Source organism: Oncorhynchus gorbuscha, linkage group LG05 (genome assembly GCF_021184085.1).
Source record: "Oncorhynchus gorbuscha isolate QuinsamMale2020 ecotype Even-year linkage group LG05, OgorEven_v1.0, whole genome shotgun sequence".
In the NCBI taxonomy this organism is placed as follows: domain Eukaryota; kingdom Metazoa; phylum Chordata; class Actinopteri; order Salmoniformes; family Salmonidae; genus Oncorhynchus; species Oncorhynchus gorbuscha.
In genome coordinates this window covers 51,790,838-51,818,635 of record NC_060177.1, presented here as the reverse complement: position 1 = coordinate 51,818,635, position 27,798 = coordinate 51,790,838, and the positions used below count along the sequence as shown (strand labels likewise).

At 41.3% G+C, this 27,798-nt stretch overlaps 1 protein-coding gene across 1 annotated transcript; it reads right to left on the bottom strand.

The window, feature by feature from the left end:
* Nucleotides 1–560: 560 nt before the first annotated feature.
* On the bottom strand, nt 561–27,798 carry LOC124035140 (immunoglobulin lambda-1 light chain-like). Its single transcript, XM_046348558.1, has 5 exons — nt 27,694–27,798; nt 27,175–27,484; nt 9,940–9,974; nt 9,104–9,412; nt 561–1,721 (listed from the first exon to the last, which is right to left on the bottom strand). The coding sequence occupies exons 1-5, from the start codon at nt 27,734–27,736 to the stop codon at nt 1,597–1,599; spliced, it is 822 nt and encodes a 273-aa protein (XP_046204514.1). The 5' UTR covers nt 27,737–27,798; the 3' UTR covers nt 561–1,596.

The following is a 27,798-nucleotide window of genomic DNA, read 5'->3' as shown; positions in this document are numbered from 1 at the left end:
GTAAAGGAAATAGGCAATACTCCTAGACAAATCAGAGCAGAAAACAAAACATAAAAAACTAATTCCACTCGTAGTGACGAGGACAGACTGGAGACTCGACCATAAACTGTAGGTTTCCTCGGGAAGGCACCGACCGTAGCAGACTCAGACACCTGCTCACACGCAGCATCTGAGGGAAACAAGACACAGCATGGCGAACAATATACAAGGATCCGACAGGACAGAAACGGAAGACAAGGGAAGAAATAGGGACTCTAATCAGAGGGCAAGATACGGAACAGGTGTGAAAAGATTAGATGATTGAGTAGGGGAATAGGAACAGCTGGGAGCAGGGACGGAACGATAGAGAGAAGAGAGAGAGGGAGGGAGAGAGAAAAAAGGGAACGAACCTAAAAAGACCAGCAGGGGGAAACTAACAGAAGGGAAAGCATAATGACAAGACAATATAAGACAAAACATGACAATTGTTTCTGCTTCTGAAGAGATTCAATAAAATACCATTTTCACAAATACGAATAGATAATCTTATAGTAAAGAAATACAATGTTTTGGGGGTTTAAAGTAACCTTTATTTTTTTCTGTTATGGTGATAATTTCCTCATACAAAACAGCCCAATACTGTACAATACAGTATGTAGAATACTTTGCAGAGTAATGTTTGTTGTAACATTTCTTTCATGAAGGCAGCAATTATTAAACCCTTCCCCATCTGAAAGGACATGATTAATGTGTTACGCAGGAAAATGTTACTCTTCATACAAACCTATCAATGTAAACAACAACATAGTATTAATGCAAAAAAAACACAAAAAAACACACCAATTAATCATTTCACTCGGATCAATGTCTGCTTAATAAGCAATAATTTTAGTTCTTCAATGAAAATATAAAATATATATTTTTTATTTCTCATGTAATGAACAAAATAATTTAATTATGATATGAAATGGACACATTTATTGGGGGGGGGATACACTTTATACACACAACAAGTTACGAAATATTATATTGGCTAACGAGACATAGGATACTTGGAAATCATGAGCCTACATATTTAATAATGTATTGTTAAATGTAATATTTAGGTAAAATATTTCTGTATAAATCAAATTCAGATTTTGTACAAAATTATTTAAGCTATATGACAGATACTCAAGGGAAACCTTCATAAAACATTCTACATTTGAATCGTCAGGATCTATCTTCAAGATTTGCTTTAATTATTTTCCAGACAACCTTAACTTAACCTTTATTCAAGGTTCTGCAGTGGGTAGCCCCCACAGTTATGAAAAAAAATGCAATATTTGGCTTAATTTTTATTTTAAGCAATGAAACACAATTTACATGAAATGTTTTGCAATTAATGTCATAATTGTCTATTTAATTAAGTTATCGGAAGACATAGAAATCTATGGCTCACAATATTTTAGCATCTGAAAAACAGATTAAAAAACAGATTAAACAGTTAAAAAATTAAGGCAATAGGCCAACAATTGAGATGTTAGACCTCAATAGGATGTAAAATCCATGTCATTCCCAGACTACTACATCTTTATCCACACTGGGGGGGGGGTATCCTTTCTACAGGTGTTGTGTCTACTTCCCCATGTTCCTGTGGTGCAGCAGGAGAGAGAGCCCACAGCAGTACACCATGCTCTTCACTATCATCACTGTATAAACCAGAGAAGCCAGGTTCAGACTGCACATGAAGGGGAAGGAATCTGGGGAAAAGAAAATAGTATATTGGCTGAGATTTTAACCAGTGAATTTATTTGAATAAGTCTTGTTTTCAGTTAGTTTTTGTTTGCGGTCATCTTCTTCAAATCAGACTTTATTTATACAGCACATTTCAGACATGGAATGCAACACAATGTGCTTCACAGGAAAAAAACAAATACAAACAATGAAAATAAAAACAAATATTTCTATTTCTGACTTTGTGATGCCTCTGGTTGGAAAATGTATGCAATGCTTTTGTCCTCAGATAATCACATGGTGTGCTTTCCCCGCAAAGCCTTTTTTAAATCTGACAAAGCGTCTGGATTAATGAGAGGTTAAGCTTTTAACTTCATTGGGATAGGGGGCAACATTTTCACTTTAGGATGAATAGCGTGCCCAGAGTGAACTGCCTCCTACTCTGTCCCAGATGCTAATATATGTATATTATTAGTAGTATTGGTTAGAAAACACTCTCAAGTTTCTAAAACTGTTTGAATGATGTCTGTGAGTTTAACAGGACTCATATGGCAGGCGAAAACCTGAGAAAAATCCAACCAGGAAGTGGGAAATCTGAGGATTGTAATTTTTCAAAGCTTGGCCTACCGAATACACACTGTCTATGGAGTCAAGTTGCACTTCGTACGGCTTCCACCAGATGTCAACCGTCTTTAGAAACTTGTTTCAGGCTTCTGCTACAAAGGAGGGGCTCATGGGACCTGTTTGAGTCAGGGGTCTGGCAGAGTGTCTCAGGCTCGTGACACGTGCTCCCGACAGAGTTAGCTCTCGTTCAAGTACATTTCTTCAGACATAGAAATTCTCCGGTTGGAACATTATTGATGTTTTATGCTAAAAACATCCTAAAGATTGATTCCATACATCGTTTGACTTGTTTCTACAACCTGTAATGGAACTTTTCGAGATTTTGTCTGGACGAAGTGCTCGCGCCTCATGAAGATGGATTACTGGGTGAACACAAAAACAACAAGTGGCTATTTGGACATAAATGGACTTTCTGGAACTTTCTGGAACAAATCAGTCATTTATTGTCGAACTGGGATTCCTGGGAGTGCCTTCTGATGAAGATCATCAAAGGTAAGTGAATATTTATGGGGTTATTTCTAACTTCTGTTGACTCCAACATGGCGGATATTTCTCTGGCTGATTTGGGCTCTGAGCGCCGTTCTCAGATTATGCTTTTTTCGTACGTTTTTGGGAAATCTGACACAGCGGTTGCATTAAGGAGAAGTCTATATTTAATTCTGTGAATAACACTTGTATCTTATATCAATGTGTATTATGAGTAATTCTGCAAAATCACCAGATGTTTTGGAATCAAAACATTACTGCACGTAACGCGTCAATGTAAACTGAGATTGCTGGATATAGATATGCACATTATTGAACAAAACATACATGTATTGTGTAACAGGATGTCCTATGAGTGTCATCTGATGAAGTTTATCAAAGGTTAGTGATTAATTTTATCTATATTTCTGCTTTTTGTGACACCTATCTTTGGCTGGAAAAATGGCTGTGTTTTTTTGACTTGGTTATGACCTAACAATCATATGTTGTGCTTTCACTGTAAAGCATTTTTTTTTTAATCGGACACGATGGGAAGATTAAGAAGAAGTTTATCTTTCATTTGCTTTATTGGACTTGTTAATGTGTGAAAGTTACATATTTATAAAAAATATTTTTGAATTTCGAGCGCTGCCTTTTCAGCGGAATGTTGTCGAGGGGTTCCGCTAGCAAAACGCCTGCCTTAGAACGGTTAACCGATGTATAACACTTGTATTTTCATGAATATTTAATCTTATGAATTTTGTGATTTGTATTTCGCGCTCTGCAATTTCACCGGATATCGGCCAGATGGGACGCTATCGTAAAAAGAGTCAGTCTCTTTGTCAACATGAATATTAAAATCAACCAACACTATGATTTTATAATGGACAATACACAGATAAATCATTAAAGAAAGTGGGGTAGTGCTTTGGTGGAATGTACAGGGTTATGGACAGCACTGGTGGGTGACATTTAAACAATATAGCATGATGCTCAAAAGACACAAATGAAATGTCCTTACAGCTGAGAGCATTAGTAAAAATAGAGGCTGTCCCCCCACCCTTTTTCCCCGTTTCTGATAAAGATGTAGTCCGGGTGGTTGCTTCAATAAGAGCGGCACTACAGTCTGAAGACAGCCATGTTTCAGTGAGAAACATGCAATCAATTTTGCTCTCAGTAGTGAGGTCATTCAAGAGACACACTTAAACACTTAAAAGTGTCATATTCAATGAGTGTGAGCCACTGGGGCATCTGCCCCGAGGTAACCAACGGAATAATAACCAGTCTTGTTTATTTTATTTTCAATTTTTTCACGAGTTCATTAGTATTTACTGTGTCCTATTACTTTGTATATGTTGTTTCTGTAGGCCTAGAAAAAAATGTATTCCGAATTTCCGATCAAGCCGAAATATGCAACGTTTGTCATGGATGGGGTCTCCGCAAAAACTGAACATTGCCTTTAAAAAGTCACTAAACCGACAGTGGCATGTATTAATGGATGCCAAGGGAAGTCTGGCTACTGCAAAATTATTTGAAAAATACAAAAATAAACGTTGTTAAATCATTTATCTTTCATCTCTCTGTATTTTCATAATTTTCCATCAATTCGCAAGTGGCTGAATCTCGCCGGAGAAATCATCACAGAAAGGAAAACAGATCCCCTTTGTCTCAGTATGTGTAGCCCATGTAGCTGATGCTGTAGGGAACAAAAGACTATAACATATTGCTGCCGTAGCATTTGACTGACGCCAGCAAGCATTTGGCCTCCCTTGATAAGACAACGTCAAATAATTGTTCAATCAGCGATGCTGAGCTCAACTGTGGGTTGTCCTGGTGATTCAAAAGGTCAGTTTGGATTTGGCTTCACACCAATCAAATCACATCCTAAGCAAAACATAATCATTGTCAGACAAATGTGTCTGTTTCTGGTCTGCTTGTGTTGATGTCCTGCAGTAGCTAGCTTGCTAAATGGGCCTTTTCCTAAGGCATGGATGGAGATTTGGATTTGTGGTTTTGACTTAATTCTCTGTACGTTAACCCCATTACGTACAAATGTACATAACTGCGACATTCAAATGAGGCTGCAAAGAAAACTAAATGGGACTGTAGAGACTGTGTTGACAAACATCTGGGGTGTGAACTGCGTTTCTATTCAAGCGTTGATTGACATGGTAATGACCCTATAGTATTGGAGAAAAGTTGAAAAAAAACAGACACCTCTGACGCTGTACGTTACACCGTAACGTGTTATGGCATAATGTACAGCACCCATAAAGCAAATAATTATGTCTTACAGCCTCTCTCCACCATGTGTAGCACTTCTCTCACATGCACACACACACACACACAGACACACACACACAGAAATCAGTACCATTGACAGACACATGATATTTAGCAATATTGATTGGAATAAATTGTTTTTGGTGTCATTAAGTTTGTTTTCAGTGTTTTAAATTAAGCATATGTATCCTGTTTTGATATTTAAATGTTTAAGTTGAAATGGTGCTGAAGTAGCAGAGGCACTGCTCCTGTTGTCTTTGTGCTGACTTGCGGAAACTCCGTGGTTCTAAATCAGTAGGCTAGTTGTTTTGTAAATTGTCAAAAACATTAACTTGCTTGACCATGCTGCAGGTCATATAACTGTTTGTTACGTGCAATATTTCATGTGTGTACTTCACCATTGTGTTACTCTCCAACGTTGTGATGAAACAAATGTAGGCCTATGTGTAGTTGAATTTATTCCACCACTGTGTGACTGTTGTCTTTTTGTTGTCATGGCCTTATTGTAGGCTATACCATGGTAGCATATGGGTTATAGAGCAAACAACGCAAATATCACAACATAGGTTGTAATATGGCTTTTTTTATTGTATTGGCTTTTCCAAGCACTGCTACTGTAGGCTATACCTATAACCCCGATCTGAGTCCATATTTCCGATTGCACTCTGTCAGCTATGCGCCATGTAGAGGTAATTCGTAGGCTACTGTAGGTATTAGGCTACATGGAGTAAGGGAAGGCCCTAAAAATTGTCAAAGACTCCAGCCACCCTACTCATAGACTGTTCTCTCTGCTACCGCAAGGCAAGCGGTACCGGAGAGCCAAGTCTAGGTCCAAGAGGCTTCTAAACAGCTTCTACCCCCAAGCCATAAGACTATTGAACATCTAATCAAATGGCTACCCAGACTATTTGCATTGCCCCCCCTTCTCTCTTTTACGCTGGTGCTACTCTCTGTTATTATCTATGCATAAGTCACTTGAATAAGTCTACCTACATGTATATACTACCTGAATTACCTCAACTAACAGGTGCATTGACTCTGTACCGCTACCACCTCTATATAGCCTCACTATTGTTATTTTACTGCTGCTCTTTAATTGTTTGTTACTTTTATTTCTTATTTTTCTTTAGGTATTTTTCAGAAAAATGCATTGTTGATTAAGGGCTTGTAAGTAATCATTTCAATGTAAGGTCTACTACACCTGTTGTTTTCGGCGCATGTGACAAATACAATCTGATTTCATTTGATAATTGTATGCCAGAAAATGTGATTTGTTTAAACTAGTGAAACTAACTAGGAAGGCTACACAACATCACCAAGTGTGAGTCCAAATATTATGTGGGCCTATGTGATTTTTTACTTTGGAAAGGTAGTGCTTAATTTGATCCGGATCCTGCCGGAACAGCATCCGCACCTCTCCGTTTTGGAATGTTCCATTCAGGGACCTATTTGGCCGGATCCAGGACCTCTCGTGGCATGAAAAGTAATTGTCACTTTTTGCAAAGTAAAAGTTCTAATAAAAGCGATCAAAGTTTATTTGAGTAGCCTCTTCCATTTCCCCCCTCTCACAATAAAACAGTTAAAAAGGTAGATTTTCAGCCTGGCCCTGATATTCTAAGAGTTGTTTCGGGTTGGGTCGGCCTGGGCTTATGGTTTCGTAACATTGTAACCCATGCGTGGCCATTGGCTGTGTGAGTAGCACGCCTGTATCTCTCACAGAACTAGAATGAGATTAACTTCCTATGATCTCCCTCTATCTGATAAACATGAGCCTGCATCTCTCATCTCTTCAGCATTGCACTTCATCATTTATTTATAGAATCATAGCTACGCGAAGGGTTCTGGAGGAGTTGCAGCACCCCTGATAAATTGAAAAACATTTGCCAAAGTTATAGTATAACTACTGTCTGTTCAGAAAGAAATGAAATAATTCAAAATAGCTAACTACACCATGAAAATGGCGATAATTTAGCCACAGAGGATCAATAGCTCCTTTTAAAAAATTGCCTAGCTGTGGATTGTGTGTAGACCATTAACAACGCATAGTTTACAGTCAGGAACGAACGGCAAATCTCTCAGTGAACAGCATCCAGACAAATCAGGCCTTTCGCAATATTTCAAATACAATCGTGGGAAATGAGTTGGATTCCAAATGGCTCCTGCTGAGAAGAGAAGACTCTAATCTGTTAATGTTAATTTTTAAAGTTAATTTCATGCAATTCTACACATTTATCTATTGGCCTTTGATAAAATGTTGCAGTTTTAAAGCAAGTTTTTGCAGTTATATACCTTTGTTCCATGGGGCAGAGAGAAGATGTAGCAATGTTATAACACATTTCATGTAGTCCAATTCTACTCATTTTGCCATGTGCCAGAGATAGGCCTACATTTGAGCTGTTTTAAAGCAAATTCCCAGCAATTCCACACATTTTGCCATGAACATATCTGAGTAAGAGTAACTAACAGAATCAATGTGGGCCCCCTGGAAGTCAGGGCCACTGGGCAAGGCTAGGCCTACACCTTTCAAACCAACACGTTTTTCTGTCAACTTTAGCTTCTTGGGCATTATCATTTAACTGTAATCTATCAATCAGCAACTTTAATTGTTGTCAGAGAAACAGTACCGAACATTCCATGCTGGAGTAGAAATCTACTGTCTGATAAGGTATAGACGCTTCTGATGCGGGACTTTCTAAAATTTTCTGAAAGGTTATCAGTTGTCGCTATCAACCTGTCTTAAGTAAGAAAAGGGTACAACTCTCAACAGTAAATTTGGACGCTGACTAAGGGGCCCTAAGCGAACGGTATTTCACATATGCCTGGAGCCGGTGTTGTGCCGAAAACCTCCCCCACCTGCCAGAATTCTCCCCCCCTTCGCATTCTTAATTGCTGGGACTTGCTTGCTAGTTGTGATTTCTGCTCTTCAATCCGTTGTCAGTTTAGCCTACATTTCACTGATCTTAGTAGCAGAAAGCATTGTTGTCTGCAGTTTTTGGTTTGGCTTTTTGTTTCAAGTGTATGTGGTGGTTCTAGCTTATGTGGCGCCCAAGGCGAACACCCCCCCCCTTCAGCACCCTCCCCCGGGTGCGGGTGTTGCCCATACCTAAATCCGATACTGATTTGAATTGGTCTATAAAAAAACATCTTTGCCAAAATTCGTCATCTCTCCCATGTATTATTCGACTAGTATTTTTGTAAGTGTAAGGATAATAATTCAGCCATAGTTAATGTGAAATGTTTATTGGTTGCCAACCTTTTTGTCCCTCCTCTATGTTTAATATAACACATACATTCATTTTTAATTTTGGTTGCCTATTCTGATGTGAAGTTTGTTCTATAGAAAGTATTTGACTCTGATGTGTGCCACAGAAAGCATTTGACTCTAGCCACCAAATTAATGAAATTAGAAGGGGGGGGGATTCTGGCAGGGGGAGACTTTCGGCCCTGAAAGGTAATATGCCATTGTAAATTCGCTCTGGCTATCTATTCCCATTTCAGAGCACTCTCGTCTGAGCGCAGAATAACTGATGAATTTACGAACGCTCAAAGACCTATTAAATATCGTCGGTGTCAGTAAACCTCAGTAAAAAAAGAGTAATTCAATTGTTGCCTGCAGCACAGTTACAGTCATCAGCGCTCTGGATAACATGAAAACAGCCTAACCAGCTCAGTTCGGGCAAGTAAAATGGAAAGAGTGAGGTGTTCTCTCATTTAAGTCTGGGAGAAACTAGCAAGCTAGCCAACTTTAGCCAGTTAGCTTGGGTGCTTGACTGCGGTAGTGAGGTCAGAACACTCGTATCAACCCTACTCCTCCACCAGAGCCAACTGACAATCTGACAACTCTCTGAATTTAGAACTCCCAGAGGGCAGTCTGAGCGCTCTCTGGCATTCAAGTGAATTTACATTGTTGAATATGTCCCACATGATAGTCCCCTCATATAAATATATTAGGATACGTGAATAAATATACATGAATAATGATTTCTGAAAAGCACATTACATACTAATGTAAAACTATTTAAATAGCTGGCTTTACCCCTTGGTATGTCAACATCTTGAATGCCCCATTCATGCTCCACAGAACAGATGTATTTGTTCCTGTATGTCTTGTCTTTGTCAATGATGATCATACTGGTCATCTGTCCTTCCTCCCTCTGCTCCAGCTCTTCCCTCTCTGCTTTGGGCACCTCCATTGTTCTGCTGTATTCATCCTCCATCTTCCATGAGATCTTGACTAAGTCTGGAAACATGTCTCTTGCCAGACATAGCAGGGTGGTCTTCCCATTCGGCTCAGGGCTGGACGCTGGGTAGACCGTCACTTTGGGTTTTTGTACATGCTTGTTGTCTGATTTTCAAGAAAAACAATACCATTTACAGTCTGCTTGAAAGGGACATTACACAAGTTTTTAGAAGTTTTGTTTTATATCCAGATTTACTGTCTATATTTAAGTAAACAAATAATTACATAAATAAATAAACCACATGTACCAACTCATTATTTTTTTCATCACTGTCCTTTATAGAATATCTTATTTAAATATAATGTAAATATTATTTAAAACATAGGATTCTTAGCTCAGTATACAGTTCAACTTTCTTGCCCTATATCAAATTACTTTACATTTATATCACACATTTACCTGATTGTGTATATCTCTTAAAGTAAGGACATGCAAATTGTGCATTTGGATTAATTGAAAATCTGAAGGATCAATTGTACAGGGTACAGGCTAATTGAATAGTTCCTATTTGAAGAGCTGTACTGCAGGACGTTTTATCAGTTATTTTGGAAACTGATTAGACATATAGATGAATTATTAATTACTGTTGCTTTCTTTATCTGCTGAAAAATCTGAAGAATGGATCTCTTACCTGTCACATAAAGTCTTGTGCCAGAGCCAAATACAAATCCATACACAGTGAATATTCCCTTGACAAAAAGTAGTCTGCATTGTGTCTTTGCAGGGCCCTGTCTGTAAATTGAAGAGTTTTGCATTTGCTTTTTCCTGCAATCTAGAGCAATAATAATAATAATTAATCCTATGTCTAAAAAAAATCTATGTAAAATAAAATGGACTTATCTGAGGGAACACATGCCCCTATGCCTCCTATGGTCACGTAGCCTCTGCAAATGTTAGCCAATTAACAGAATTTCATGTTTTTCTCCATAATATATTTTTTTACATGTATAATTTACAAGGTTATCAACAAAACAATCGTCCCTTAATTCCCTTTACAGCAGTAAAAGTACACACACACACACACAACACACACACACACAATTACGCAGAATGAGTTGGAACATGATGCCTACAGCACTTAGTTAAAACAAATATTTGGTAAGAATGGTACTCCCAATTTAAAGTTTGGAGCACATCATACAAATTAGGAGTACCAGAAAATATGATAAAATTGGTTGAGATATAATCTATAATGGGCCTATATGAATTATAGCGTCTTCTGAAGCGCATGCTGTGCCCTAGAAGCTTAAATGTAACCCTGTAAAGATATTTGTTTATTGTGAAAAGTTTGATAGAAATACCGGTTATTGAAATTACAACGTTATCTGTGGAAAAATAGGTTTCTACATTATGTAAATCGACCATTTTCAAACCAGCTTAGGTCTCCAGCTGTGCAATGTCACATGCTACAGCAAATAAAAATATATATACATGTATATTATTTTAAGTTAAGAATCAAAATATAAGAATGAAAATTAATGATGTAAATTATAATTTACTCATGGTAGGAAACGAGAATCCTGACCTGCATTTCATTCCAATAAGTTGGCCCTCTGTTACTCCTCCTTGCAGATCTGAGAAACAGCTCCCGATTTCTGCCATGTCTCATTCACCTATCTCTTCAGGTACCAGTAGAAGAAGTTAGCCCTACACTGGCTGACAACTACAAATTAAGGAGACACTCTTTCCCTCCTAGTCTTTCCTGTGTAGGTCTCTGATGAAGGTTGACTGACCGAAAGCTCAGTCATTATCAAAAATCAATTTACATACACACAGGGCACATCAGGAGAACGAAGTTTAGACACTGTTTACTCATTGGCAAGACATCTTGCAAATGTATTTAGAATTCCTTTTAGGGTAGCATTTCACCTTGGATTTGAAAAAGACACCACTCTAACCTCTGATTATGTCACATCCTGTGGTGCAGAAACCTTCTCATGAATTGAAAGCTTCGTTAAAACCACAGAGTGTTTGTACAGGCTGTTTGGATCAGTTCTCACTGTGGAGTCCTGTGTCCCAGCAGGCAGAGTAGGTGGCAGAATGGGACGCTATAACTGACTGGATCTTCAGTTAACTGGTGTCAGACTCCCTCTCAAAACAGAAATCTGCTCTCTGAGGATGAGATGTATCTGAAGTGACGGAATTGTAATCAAAATCAAAGTATAGAATCCAGGTGAAGGGTTCACCCTCTCTCTTCTGGTACTAATAGACAAGTTTACCCCAACACACACCTGGTCTCTGATATCTGGTCCTGTTGCAGCAACTGTCCTGAAGCAGCCACTGTAAAACATGAATGATCACAAAAAGAATCACAGCCGAGTTACTACATTCAAATATTTGTATACAGGTTGGATGAATGACTTACCCAGAGAAAGAGAGAATATTATTATACCACAGTCCATGTTCAGTGAATATGTGCTTAAGAATTGAGAAAATCAAAAGCTACATGTGTTATTATTATTATTATTACTATATAACATTGAACAATATGAATATAAATAAGAAATGATCACTGAAAATCTAATTGATTTCACAGACCTTTACTGAAGTATGATTTGTATCATATAGTCAATTATGAAATCCAGCTGGGGTGTGTCGTCAAACATTTCCTCTGATTATGTGACTTCCGCTGGTGCTAAAACTTAAAAATGTTTTTTTTAAAATACAGCTTGATTAATTGACAGCTCAAGAATCAAGGTAAAAGTGTCTCCCTCCTTCTTCCAGTTCCCGTAGACATACATAGTACACTGATCATTGTCTTGGCAGCTGAAGGAGATAGCCTCACTGTCAAGACTTCTATGAATGGTGGGTGGAGGAGTCAAGCGCAGAGAGCAGGTAGTTCCGTATGTGGATCTTTTATTCCAATGACAGCAGAAAAACGGGTATGTAAAACATAGGGGCGCATGAAACAACCCGTCCAAATAAACAGGACTAAAATTGGTTGAAGGCTCCATCGGCCTCGGCCGACCACCGTAGACGCACCAGCCCCCCCTTCAGCAGTGAGGTAATGGGCGCCGCCACTTGTCCAAAACCCCGGATAAACGTCGGGTAGTAATTGGCAAACCCTAAAAACCGCTGCATCTCCTTTACCGTGGTCAGAGTCAGCCAATTATGCCCGGCATGTGTGACAGAATAAATCAAGATGTCATCAATATAGACTACCATACCCTGCCCATGCAAGTCCCTGAGAATCTCATCTACAAAGGATTGGAAGACGGCTGGAGCATTCTTCAACCCATACAGCATGACGAGGTACTCCCGCTCCGTGGCTTGACGACTCAATGCGAGCTCACAGAACAGGGCTCCGGAAGGCCGAGCGGAAATGGAGGAAAACTCGCCTCCCTGCGGACCTGGCATCCTTTCACTCCCTCCTCTCTACATTTTCCTCCTCTGTCTCTGCTGCTAAAGCCACTTTCTACCACTCTAAATTCCAAGCATCTGCCTCTAACCCTAGGAAGCTCTTTGCCACATTCTCCTCCCTCCTGAATCCTCCTCCCCCTCCCCCCCTCCTCCCTCTCTGCAGATGACTTCGTCAACCATTTTGAAAAGAAGATCGACGACATCCGATCCTCGTTTGCTAAGTCAAACAACACCGCTGGTTCTGCTCACACTGCCCTACCCTGTGCTCTGACCTCTTTCTCCCCTCTCTCTCCAGATGAAATCTCGCGTCTTGTGACGGCCGGCCGCCCAACAACCTGCCCGCTCGACCCTATCCCCTCCTCTCTTCTCCAGACCATTTCCGGAGACCTTCTCCCTTACCTCACCTCGCTCATCAACTTATCCCTGACCGCTGGCTACGTCCCTTCCGTCTTCAAGAGAGCGAGAGTTGCACCCCTTCTGAAAAAACCTACACTCGATCCCTCCGATGTCAACAACTACAGACCAGTATCCCTTCTTTCTTTTCTCTCCAAAACTCTTGAACGTGCCGTCCTTGGTCAGCTCTCCCGCTATCTCTCTCAGAATGACCTTCTTGATCCAAATCAGTCAGGTTTCAAGACTAGTCATTCAACTGAGACTGCTCTTCTCTGTATCACGGAGGCGCTCCGCACCGCTAAAGCTAACTCTCTCTCCTCTGCTCTCATCCTTCTAGACCTATCGGCTGCCTTCGATACTGTGAACCATCAGATCCTCCTCTCCACCCTCTCCGAGTTGGGCATCTCCGGCGCGGCCCACGCTTGGATTGCGTCCTACCTGACAGGTCGCTCCTACCAGGTGGCGTGGCGAGAATCTGTCTCCTCACCACGCGCTCTCACCACTGGTGTCCCCCAGGGCTCTGTTCTAGGCCCTCTCCTATTCTCGCTATACACCAAGTCACTTGGCTCTGTCATAACCTCACATGGTCTCTCCTATCATTGCTATGCAGACGACACACAATTAATCTTCTCCTTTCCCCTTCTGATGACCAGGTGGCGAATCGCATCTCTGCATGTCTGGCAGACATATCAGTGTGGATGACGGATCACCACCTCATGCTGAACTTCGGCAAGACGGAGCTGCTCTTCCTCCCGGGGAAGGACTGCCCGTTCCATGATCTCGCCATCACGGTTGACAACTCCATTGTGTCCTCCTCCCAGAGCGCTAAGAACCTTGGCGTGATCCTGGACAACAAACTGTCGTTCTCAACTAACATCAAGGCGGTGGCCCGTTCCTGTAGGTTCATGCTCTACAACATCCGCAGAGTACGACCCTGCCTCACACAGGAAGCGGCGCAGGTCCTAATCCAGGCACTTGTCATCTCCCGTCTGGATTACTGCAACTCGCTGTTGGCTGGGCTCCCTGCCTGTGCCATTAAACCCCTACAACTCATCCAGAACGCCGCAGCCCGACTAGTGTTCAACCTTCCCAAGTTCTCTCACGTCACCCCGCTCCTCCGCTCTCTCCACTGGCTTCCAGTTGAAGCTCGCATCCGCTACAAGACCATGGTGCTTGCCTACGGAGCTGTGAGGGGAACGGCACCTCAGTACCTCCAGGCTCTGATCAGGCCCTACACCCAAATAAGGGCACTGCGTTCATCCACCTCTGGCCTGCTCGCCTCCCTACCACTGAGGAAGTACAGTTCCCGCTCAGCTCAGTCAAAACTGTTCGCTGCTCTGGCTCCCCAATGGTGGAACAAACTCCCTCATGACGCCAGGACAGCGGAGTCAATCACCACCTTCCGGAGACACCTGAAACCCCACCTCTTTAAGGAATACCTAGGATAGGATAAAGTAATCCTTCTCACCCCCCTCCCCCTTAAAATATTTAGATGCACTATTGTAAAGTGGTTGTTCCACTGGATGTCATAAGGTGAATGCACCAATTTGTAAGTCGCTCTGGATAAGAGCGTCTGCTAAATGACTTAAATGTAATGTAAATGTACTCATAGTGGCCTGATGTGGTACTAACCGCTGTTTTCCACTCGTCTCCTCCCAGAATACGCACCAGATTATACTCGCTCCTGAGGTCCAGTTTTGTGAAGAAACGCGCTCCGTGGAATGATTCCACCGCCGTAGCGATGAGAGGTAGCAGATAACTAAATCCCACTGTGATCGAATTGAGACCTCGATAATCAATGCACGGACGCGGTCCTCCCTCCTTTTTCCTCACAAAAAATAAACTTGAGGGGACGGGTGACATGGAGGGCCGAATGTCCCCGTCTCAGAGCTTCCGTGACATATGTTTCCATAGCCAACGTCTCCTCCTGTGACAATGGGTACACGTGACTCCGGGGAAGTGCAGCGTTCTCCTGGAGGTTTATCACGCCATCCCACCGTCGATGGGGTGGTAATTTGGTCGCCTTTTTCTTACTAAAAGCGATAGCCAAATCGGCAATATTCTGGGGGAATGCGCACCTTGGAAACCTGGTCTGGACTCTCCACCGTCGTAGCACCGATGGAAACTCCTATACACCTACCTGAACACTCGTCTGACCACCCCTGAAGAGCCCTCTGTCTCCAGGAAATGAGGGGAGTGTGACTAGATAGCCAGGGAACCCCCAACACCACTGGAAACCCAGGTGAATCAATAAGGTAGAAACTAATCTGCGTTACCATGTCCAGCGGAATCGTGGCCTCCCTGACCAGCCCTGATCCTAACGGTCGGCTATCTAAGGAGTGCACGGGGAAAGGTGGGTCTATCTCCACCAACGGAATACCCAACTTACGGGCGAGTCCGCGATCCATAAAACTCCCAGCTGCGCCTGAATCGACTAGCGCCTTATGCTGGAGAAAGGGGAAAAACACAGGGGGAAAAAATAAACAAAAACATGTGACCAACAGGGAGCTCTGGGTGAGTTTTGTGCCTACTCACCTGGGGTGGCAGAGAAGTGTCCCGCCTGCCAGCTCGACTCCCAGAGGGACTCCTCCAGCACCGGTCCGAAGTGTGTCCTCTCCGGCCACAGTAGGCGCAGGAGGAGCCTCCTCCTCCGGTCCCCATAGATGCAGCTCTTCCCAACTCCATCGGAGTTGGAGCGGGAGAGCTGTAAGGTGGAATTGACAGGACCCCTTCTGAACGCCCGCGGGCAGCTAGCAGGTTGTCCAGTCGAATCGACATGTCTATAAATTCATCGAGGGAGAGTGTGGTGTCCCGACAAGCTAGCTCCCGGCGGACGTCCTCCCGGAGGCTGCATCGGTAATGTTCCATCAGGGCCCTGTCATTGGTCCTTCTGTAGCTCAGTTGGTAGAGCATGGCGCTTGTAATGCCAGGGTAGTGGGTTCGATCCCCGGGACCACCCATATGTAGAATGTATGCACACATGACTGTAAGTCGCTTTGGATAAAAGTGTCTGCTAAATGGCATATATTATTATTATTATTATTCCACCCTGCACCAGCAGCCAGGGTCCGGAACTCCAAGGCGAAGTCCTGCGCACTCCTCGTCTCCTGTCTGAGGTTGAACAGTTGCTCGCCCTGGACTGGGCCAACGCTGTCTGGAACAGGCCGGACTCAGCTCGGGACCACTACCCGGAGTTCACCCACCGTTTTCGAGCTGTGTTTGACCACCCACCAGAGGGCAAAGCGGCGGGTGAACTCCGGGTAGTGGTCCCGAGCCGAGTCCGGGCTGTTCCAGACAGCGTTGGCCCAGTCCAGGGCCCTACCCGACAAACAGGAGACGAGGAGGCTCACACTTTCCTCACTCGAGGGAGTCGGACGCACGGTAGGCAGGTAGAGCTCGTGCTGGAGCAAAAATCCCTGGCAGCCAGCCGCCGCTCCCATCGTACTCCCTCGGGGGGAGAGATGCAATGTGCTGGACCCAGACGACAACATAGGTGGAGTCGGTGGCGTCGTCTGTGGAGGAGCTGGGGTAGATGTCGGTAGACCACTCCTCTCCCATCGCTCCATCCTCTCCATCATCTGGTCCATCGCCGAACCGATTCGATGGAGGACAGCTGTATGATGATGGACGCGCTCTTCCATAGTTGGGAGAGGGGTGTTCGCTGCTCCTGCTGACTCCATTCAGTTGGTGCGGGTCCTGTCAAGACTTCTATGAATGCTGGGTGGAGGAGTCAAGCGCAGAGAGCTGGTAGTTCCATACGTGGATCTTTTATTCCAATGACAGCTGAAAAACGGACATGCAAAAACACAAGGGCGCATGAAACAACCCGTCCAAATAAACAGGACTAAAACTGTCCGGAAAAATAGAGATCACAATAATCAACCAACACCATAAAACAGAGAACAAGCCCGTACAATAACCAGCAGGCCTAGTGCCCTTAAATAGCCTACAAACAAAACTAAACTCAAAACAGGTGTAAACAATTAGACCCAACTAACAGAAACAAAAGGAAAGGGAAGAGATGGCAGCTGGTAGGCCGGTGACTACAACGGCCGAGCGCCGCCCGAACAGGAAGAGGCACCATTTTCTGTGGGATTCGTGACACTCACCCTCTGTCTCAGTCCAAAAAATCTCCTGGTCCAATTTCTACCCTGCCACTGAAACTGCAATGACAACATGACAACAACAACACACTGAGAAGAAAATACATGAGCAAAAATAATTAAAATAATTTACATGTGTCCACAATCTTTGCATCAATCAAAGACTTAAAATTCAGACAGAGAAACTACTTTCCACAAGTAATTTTCAGTTGCTCCATGACCAGGGTTTATTGAAGGAAAAAAGGATTGTAAGTGATGAATGGACAAAGTGGAACTGACAGCATTTTAGCAACATTAAATCTTCTTAAAATCTGTTCATGTACACCCCCAGGAAGAATATGACATATTTAAAAAGCTGACAAGCGAGCACCAAGATCATTCACTTTTTCATAAATTCTTAGAATGTTTGGGAATTACGCATACTAAGGCATTTGTGAAAATTCTATAGCAATATTGAGTTGGAAAGTGGCTGTGCGTTTGGAAAATGAATAAACACTGCAGAAAATAAAACCTAATAAACGACGCAACAGCGCAAAAGCCACAAAATACACCTGAATGGATTTCTGCAAATATGTAAACACCACGTGAGTCCTCTTATATTTGGGATCCCTACTGTCCTATTGATCAAATAACCAAGAAAAGGTAGGCTCCCTCTCCCTCAGTTATAAACATCAATAACAACAAGAACATCAACTAACGCTAGCCAGAGCAAGATGAGCTAAAATCTAATGAAGGAAAATTAGATAAACCCTCAAACGTTTTCAGCTAGATGGCTGTCAAAAATCGCACTCATAAATGATGGGGAATTGTAGCCTACTCATCCTTCTGCAGCTTGCCTGCCAATGCATGCTTGTCCCAACCAAGCACCAAAGCTAACTGGCTAAGCTAGCCAGAAAATCTCGCGTAAAATACTGAGGTAGCCATTTTTCCAATCGCTTCTTATGAGAAAACAATTGCCTCGACGGATATATATGTTAAAAACACCTTGAGGATGGATCCTAAACAACGTTTGCCGTGTTTCTGCCGATATTATGGAGCAAATTTTTTTTTAAATTTGGCGTTTCAGTTGCAGCATTTTCCGGTTGATTTCTCAACCAAGCATGATGAAATGGGAGCTATTTCAAAAATAATATTTTTGGAAAAAAGGAACATTTGCTATCTAACTGGGAGTCTCCTGAGTGAAAGCATCCGAAGTTATTCAAAGGTAAATTATTTAATTTTGTTGCTTTTCTTATTTTCGTGAAAATGTTGCCTGCTGCCAGCAGAGCCAAGCATAGCATTATGCCATGATAAACTTACATTACAGCGTTGGCTGTAATGCATATTTTGAAAATCTGCGATGACAGTGTTGTTAATAAAAGGCTAAGCTTGTGTTTGAATATATTTTATTTCATTTCATTTGTGATTTTCATGAATAGGAAACGTTTCTGGGGAACTTATGTCTGCTGCGTTATGCAAATGTATTTAAGGCTATGATTACGATCCCGGATCCGGGATTGCTCGTCGCAAAAGGTTAAAGATAAGTCTGATTGCTGATTTCACCAATAAGCCAAGGAACAAGGAACATACCCCAACAAGTAGTTGACAGTTAGAGGACGTTTCTTTTTTGCTGAGTTTATATGCAGTATATATATTTTTAAGGGTAGATCAGCTTTAATAGTGCAGATAGATTGTGGCTTCCATCAATGTAATTGTCTGCCTAATTTCCAATCCACCATATACATCACAGACAAACTGAATTGGTCCACTCACACTGACAGCGTCGTGAAGAAGGCGCAGCAGCGCCTCTTCAACCTCAGGAGGCTGAAGAAATTCGGCTTGTCACCAAAAGCACTCACAAACTTCTACAGATGCACAATCGAGAGCATCCTGGCGGGCTGTATCACCACCTGGTACGGCAACTGCTCCGCCCTCAACCGTAAGGCTCTCCAGAGGGTAGTGAGGTCTGCACAACGCATCACCGGGGGCAAACTACCTGCCCTCCAGGACACCTACACCACCCAATGTTACAGGAAGGCCATAAAGATCATCAAGGACATCAACCGCCCGAGCCACTGCCTGTTCACCCCGCTATCATCCAAAAGGCGAGGTCAGTACAGGTGCATCAAAGCTGGGACCGAGAGACTGAAAAACAGCTTCTATCTCAAGGTCATCAGACTGTTAAACAGCCACCACTAACATTGAGTGGCTGCTGCCAACACACTGTCATTGACACTGACCCAACTCCAGCCACTTTAATAATGGGAACTGATGGGAAATGATGTAAATACATCACTAGCCACTTTAAACAATGCTACCTTATATAATGTTACTTACCCTACATTATTCATCTCATATGCATACGTATATACTGTACTCTATATCATCGACTGCATCCTTATGTAATACATGTATCACTAGCCACTTTAACTATGCCACTTTGTTTACTTTGTCTACATACTCATCTCATATGTATATACTGTACTCGATACCATCTACTGTATGCTGCCCTGTACCATCACTCATTCATATATCCTTATGTACATATTCTTTATCCCCTTACACTGTGTATAAGACAGTAGTTTTGGAATTGTTAGTTAGATTACTTGTTGGTTATCACTGCATTGTCAGAACTAGAAGCACAAGCATTTCGCTACACTCGCATTAACATCTGCTAACCATGTGTATGTGACAAATAAAAATTTGATTTGATTTGATTTACATTTTTGTAAATATACCTTCCTTTATTATTTTCCCCTAACCTTACCATCCCTCCCATTTTTAGAGTAATCTAATGGACAACAACACTTATCTTCTACTTCTAGCTCATACATACTGTCACGCCCTGACCTTAGAGATCCTTTTATTTCTCTGTTTGGTTAGGTCAGGGTGTGATTAGGGTGGGCATGCTAGTTCTAGTTTTTTTTTTCGTTTCTATGTTGGCCTGGTATGGTTCCCAATCAGAGGCAGCTGTCTATAGTTGTCTCTGATTGGGAATCATATTTAGGCAGCCTGTTCCCACCTGTTGTTTGTGGGATCTTGTGTTTATGCATTGTTGCGTGTGAGCACTGCATTGATTCACGATCTTGCCTTTCTTCTGTATTGTTTTGGTGAGTTTCTTAAATTAAACATGTGGAACTCTACGCACGCTGCGCTTTGGTCCATTCTAACTTACGTGACACATACTATATACATTTTAAAAAACACAGTATATTTTACAATAGTTATCTTTTCTTTGTTTTTAGTCCCATCCTTCAGTTCCACTCAACCATTCCCATCTATCTTTGAACACCATACAGTTTTGATTTCTATTTGCCTTTTTTTCCCAACCTTAATGTGATGCTTCACCAAAGTTCTGAACCTTTCTATTCTCATAGATTCTCCATATTGTAAATGTAAAAACAATGTTTACAACGAGTATTATTATATTATTGAACGATTGACTATGACTTTTTAAATCACCCAGCAGTGCTATTTGCAGAGGGGGACATAACTTGGCAGGGGTCTGGGGTCGTCACATTTTCATCTAAAGCACATTTTCTGCATTTCTACACAATCTAATATGACCCATGGCCCTTCTAGCCGACAATTTAGAACAATAAAAAGTAAACAAAAATGCCCACAGTCATCAAGCTAGGTAAGAGATTATTAAATATGTTCAACTTCATTGGGATCGGGGGCAGAATTTTCACATCTGGATGAAAAGCGTGTCCAAAGTAAACTGCCTGCTACTCAGGCCCAGAACATAAGATATGCATATTATTAGTGTATTGGGATATAAAACACTCTGAAGTTTCTAAAACTGTTTGAATGATGTCTGTGAGTGTAACATAACTTATTTGGCAGGCGAAACCCCGAGGACAAACCATTTAGAATTGTTTTATTTTTTGAGGTCACTCTCTTTTTCCTTAGGAATTGGCTGATGTATTTCGTGGATTTGGTGCATTATATGTTCATCTTATAATAATACAGGTTTAATAAGTGTGAAGAAGAAAGGGAATACCCAGCAGAAGTTGGTATTAAAAATATAGAGTAATATTGTTAGGATGGAATGAAATTAAAACAATGCCTTCTAATGATCTGAATAGGAAATATGTTATTAGTTATTAGTGGCTTTTGGATAGACTAATAACGGCAAGTTTCAATCCGTGGGTGAAAGCGAGTCTTGTTCGCTGGGCTATATCAGGCTGTAAGGGACGCAGTGGGACATTTGAAGCATAGGTCTGAATAGTTGAATCAAACGATCTTTGACAGTTTCTGATTACTGTTGCTCGGTTTTGTACTTTAATAAAGTAAGACCAGTGAATTTGAGCAGGAAGGTAATGTAATTTAAAACGAAAACCAAGTCTGTTTCCATTACGTGGAACAGTGGCAAGTATATAAAGTGAATGTTTTAACACTGAATATTGAGCTGATAAATACTGAGCTGATGGCACCAACTTTTTGAAGGTCCTAGATTTGTTTAAAAAATGTTTTATATTTTGACTAAATCAATCCAATAGGTTAAAAGGATAGGATTGCCAGAAAGGGGCTCTGGGATTGTTTACTTTGGAAGGTGTCTATTCCTCGTAATGTGACTATATTATCTGTTTTGAGTAGGATTCTTTCTTCCAGGACTGATGGAAGTCCACTACCACATGTATGTTAAGGGAACTCCCACATTAAATAAGGCCTGGGAATGTTGTTTGTTTTTACCCTACTGTCACGCCCTGACCATAGTTTGCTTTGTATGTTACTATGTTTTGTTTGGTCAGGGTGTGATCTGAGTGGGCATTCTATGTTGGATGTCTAGTTTGTCTGTTTCTGTGTTTGGCCTGCTATGGTTCTCAATCAGAGGCAGGTGTTAGTCATTGTCTCTGATTGGGAACCATATTTAGGCCTGTTTTGTCATTGTGGGTTGTGGGTGATTGTCTGTGTAGTTGCCTGTGTCTGCACACGGTTTCGTAGCGTCACGGTTGTTTTGGTTAAGTATTCTTCTTGTTTTTTGTCATTCAATAAAATAATGGGTACACACCACACTGCGCTTTGGTCTACTTCTTACAACGATCGTTACACCTACATCAAGAATGCTTGTTAGTGTTTCAATACCATTTGATTTATTGCGTGGGGTTATTTTTATTAGATTTCAGTGGGTTTTTCACCAGTTATAGCTAAGGTACCTTGAAAGGGTTACACAAATAGAATTTCTGAGTTTTAATTGAACATGTGTATTCTTTTGGTAAAGAATGTACTGAAGCAACTGTAATCTGGAATATGAAATGTATGACATGTTTGACTGTTTTTAAATAATTAATCTAATACAGAAAGAAACACTTTCTAGTGTGGTTTGATCGCCCTCACTGGAAAGCCAAGAGATGGTTGGTTGATGATTTGATGATTTAAGGTAATTTGTAATACTGATTTGAAGGTCATTTATAATACTGATAATTACAGAAAAGTATATATTTAATAGTTATATGTGTGATTCGGACCACAAGATGGATAGTCCTGTCTCTAGTCTATTTTTCTATTCCTTGAATCACGTTATGGGTATATACATTTTTCTTTATGGAGTTATTATGGGTAGTGATTCTAATTCACTGTTGTTTTGTTTTATGTTTTTTACACATTAATCACGATGGTGAGTATGTGTCAAAATGGGGAATAACCAGTGTTTTGAGGTTTTTGGATTGAAGTTTATACACCTTGAGTGATATGTAGGGATGTAATGACTGATATATGAAGGAGTGTAATTGTATTGTTTGTTCTGTTTTGTTTTCAATAAATCTCACCAGATTGGGTCTGCTGGATGATCGGGATAATTTCCTGATCCTATGTCTCTGCGATGACGTTGACAGTGTGATAAAGTGAGTATAACCAATTTGGAAAAAATGTTACAATAGAATGTGTTGGTATTCTCTTTGACATTTTAAAGAGGTTTGTATTAATAATATTTGTCCGAAGTAATAGTTTGTCATAAAGTAGATCATTTGTCTGGATTTCCTGAATCAGATATGAACTGAATTGTTGTTCTGATCTGTCCATTCACAAGGTTTTGGACGATATGGTATCTAGATGCATTGAAAGGGATAATTTGACCAAACTGTGTGGACCTCCAAACCCCCTCTCACCGGCTGAAGAAATGTCGTTCACTACTGCCCTGTCCTGCACCACTTCTACCAAGAGACCTGAGTCCGACCCAGCAACCAGTGTACAGCATCCAGTTAAATTTATCAACTGCCTTTTGAGCATGGTGAACAGAAGACAAGTGAGCATGGACAATGGACAAGCCATAATAGGGGTTGTGGTGGGGTTCAGGTGAGAGTTGTAGTGGGGCCATCCACTTTGAACTGTGAAGCTATATGAAGAAACATGAGAAATGCCAGAGATTGAATGGTCATCTGCTATTGAGTTAGACTTGTCTAAAATTGTTATTTTGGGGTATCAGATTCACGGAGGAGGTTTACACACTGCTAAATGTATAGTTATTTAGGCTAACAATACATTGAGATACCCATCTGTCATTAACATGCCACTCAAGACAGTGTAAAACAGGGGATGTAATGATAAAAAGTTAATACTGGTAATTAGTACAAACCGTCTATATTTGATCCCATTTGCAAATGTATTTTCTAACTTTATTGGTGTGTGCTAAGTTGAGGGTCTTGAATTTGAGTGACCCCTCATAACCCTATTTAGCTGATTTTTTTCCCTATGCCTGATTACATGTCTGTTGAAGACTTATGATAATCCATAACACAGACGTAAACATATTGAGTTAATGGTGCAGCATGTCCATAGGCCATGCTCACGGCGGGAGTTATGTGAATGGTGCTCCCAAGGTAGGGTTAAGGGCCTACCGTCATGGTGACCCTGTGGCAAAATGGACAGTCTCAACGAAGCTATTGCTTGTGTGTAGTCATAGTTTGTACGGATGTTTGAATTCATATATTCCTTTCCCCCTTCTGAGAATGAAGGGTGGGTTGAAACCCAATGACAACGGAGGTAATTTACAATAGTAATGTACTAAGTGTAAGAAAGTATTTTATTTTCCCTCATCTTAATGCGTGTTTAATGGAAATGCTTGAAAGTAATTTTCTATTAGGTTGAGACTTAGTCTTAAAAGGGAGGAAATGTCGTGGAAAATTGCATAATTAGTCATGCTATCCCGTGTTTTACTGCTTAAAGAATAGACTCTTGTTATATGTTGGTGTTTTTCCTAACCTGATGCAAACCTGTCTTGGTGTGACTTAGTCATAAGACTGGGTTTACAGGTAAGTCCTGAGTGGTATAAGACACTGCATCTCAGTGCAAGAGGTGTCACTGCAGTGCCTAGTTTGAATCCAGGCTTCATCACATCTGGCTTTGATTGGGAGTCCCATAGGGCGGTGCACTATTTGCCCAGTGTTGTCTGGGTTTAGCTGGGGTAGGCCGAGTTTAATAAAATTAATGTAATAAGAAACATTTGGGTGCAACTGCAGCATGTGAAATCCTGTGGGTTTATTATCTACAGAAAGTCACATGTATGGAACCTTGCAGAAAGGAGTACAATATAGTGTTTGTTGTTGTGAATGCAGTTAGATGGTTGAGCCCTCAGGCTATCAACCTTGTGCTATCTTAAGTTTATACAGACAACAAATGACCTTTTACACACTATCTGCTGACTGCCACGTATACAAAAAGGGGTTGCATGTATTTTTTATATGAAGCATTGAATCGGCATTGTTCATTGATCTTTTCAACTATACGCTGTTGAGTGGATAGTTGATTCTCCATTTTGCAAATCTTATAATAAAGTGTTGTTTGAAAGAACCTGCAGTCTCTCTCTTCCCTTTGATTAGGTATTCCACGACAGAAACCCAAATCACCCGCAACAATTATGACTTCCAAAACTTTTTCAGTTTAACGTAAACTCAACCCCTGTCTGTATGCTTCGCCCCCAGGGTACTCCTGGCACATCCATTCATACTATCTGGGAGTGCCCAGAGGTCTTCTCCTTTTGGCAATCTGTGGCTTCATCATTATCAGGCAACTTGTTTTCATCCATCCAATGTCTTCCCAATGTTCTACGTATTTAAAATGTTTTATTTTTGTACCCCACTTTTTCTCACCAATATCGATCTTGTCTGCCCACAACGAGGAGTCACTAGGACGTGATGTACCGAGTAAAGCCCCCCTAGCCAATTCCTCCCCTAATCCGGATGACTCTGAGCCAGTTGTGCACCATCCTCCGAGCCATGGCCAGTTGTGACACAGCCCAGGAATGAACCCTGGTCTGTAGTAACGCCTTTAGCACTGTGATACAGTACCTTAGACTGCTGCGCCACAGGGAAGGCCCATGTGCTACTTCTTAATGATGAACCTAACAGAGGCAGACAAGGATTTGGCTTGCTGTCCTAACAGCAGCCAAGAGAATACTGTAGCTCAACTTGAATATACTGTAGCTCAATTTGAACTGGCATAATCTGAGAATATTAACACTTGACACTATAAAATCATCACTTTAATATAAGTACCTAAGTAAGAAGATCCTGTGGGTGGGAAAGGTTGTGGGATAAATGTGGGATAAATGTGTATTTGTGTAAAGTCCGTTGGTTTGTGTTTATTTAATTTATTTGTCAACTAAGAAATTACAACTCTGGTATGGATTTGCGGTAGATTCTGCCTATCATCTGTGTAATGTACCTGAAACACAATTAATATTGCTGATCCATGAGTATTGTCAGCCAGGACCAACCTATCACTGGGCGTTTCAACTCTGCCATGCCTAAGAACACCCCTTAGCCATCCTATATTCACGATATACCCAGATAGCACACAAACCTCTGCCCAATCTCTGCACATGATTTATACAGGACACATCAGGAAGAAGCAGTTTAGACACGGTTTGCTCATTGGCGAGACATCTCGCCTATGTATTTAGAATTCCTTTTAGAATAGGATTTAACTTTGAATTTGTGAAAGACACTATCTACTCTAACCTCTTATGTCACTTCAGTTCTCCCTCTGGGGTCCCAAGGCCCAGCAGGAACAGTAATAGGTGGCAGAACGGGGCACTTTAACTGACTGGATTTTCAGCTTATTGAGTCAGACTCCCTCTCAAAAGTGAAATCTGCTCTCTAAGGATGAGTGCTATCTGAGGTGATGCAATTGTCATCAAAAACAATGTATAAAATCCAGGTGAAGGATTCACACTCTCTCTTCTGGTACCAGTGGACTACGTTACCCAAAAACATTGCTACCAGAAACATTGCAGCCGAAGGAGACACTGTCTTTCTCTCCTAGTCTCCGATATCAGGTCCTGTTGTAGCTGTTGTCCTGAAGCAGCCACTGCGAAACAGAAGTGGATCACTAAAGAACTCACAGTAGAGTTACTACATTCAAATATTAGATACCAGTTGGATGCAGGTTGGATGAACCACTTACCTAGAAAAAGAGAATATTATTATACCACAGTCCATGTTCAGTGAATTTGTGCTTAAGAAATGAAAAGCTACGTGTTCGATATAACATTAAGCAATATCAGTAAAAGTCACATTTATTACACAGATCTTTACTGAAGTATGGTTTTCAGCATATTGTCGATTATGAAGATGAGAGGTGAAACACCAGCTGGGAGAGACATCTAAAAATGTTCCTCTGATTATGTTTTTTTATTTTTATAAATTCACAGCTTGACTAAAACCACAGAGTTTTTGTACAGGGTGAATGGATCTGTTGTCACTGTGGGTTCCAGCAGGCACAGTAGTAGGTGGCAGAATGGGAGACTTTAACAGACTGGATTTTTAGATCAGTTGTTATTCACAGTTGTTACTGAGAAGTCATCTTGATCACTGAAAATCTAATTGATTTCACAGATCTTTACTGAAGTATGGTTTGTATCATACAGTCGATAATGAAGATCAGAGGTGAAACACCAGCTGGGAGTGTCATTTCAAACAGTTCCTCCCTACTGTTCAAAAATAACTTGTTTTTTCTCCTCCATTAGTTCAGAGCTTGATTATAACCACAGAGTTTGTGTACAGGGTGTGTGGATCAGTTCTCACTGTGGGCTCCTAGAAAGATAGCAGGCACAGTAGTAGGTGGCAGAATGAGAGACTTTAACTAACTGGATCTTCAGATCACATCTGTTATTTCTCACGGATGAGAAATCATATTTTTGAGGATGGTTGTAACTTGCATCGACAGCGCAGTTATCCTTTTCGATGTCGAGAATCAAGGTAAAAGGTTCTCCCTTCTTCTTCTGGTACCAGAAGACATACGTTTCACACTGGTCCTTGTCTTTGCAGCTGAAGGAGACAGCCTGTCCCTGTGTCCTAGTCCATGATATCTCCTGGTCCAATTTCTGCCCTGCCACAGACACTGCAATGGCAACATGATAACAACACACTCAGTCAAAAATACATTAGCAAAAGTTACAAGTAATTACGTGTCCACAATCTTTGCATCAATCATAGGCTAAATTCAGACAGAGAGAACATTTTCCACAAGTCATTTCCAGTCGCTCCATGGCCAGGGTGCATTGAAGGAGAGAAAAAAATATTGTAAGTGATGGATGGACAAACACTTACTTAAATAAAGTGAATAAAGAATGACCACAAGGCCTAGGGACATTTCTATGATGATTCTGATGTGTCCTCTATTGAACCTGAAGATAATTGTGTTTAGTTGGAGCA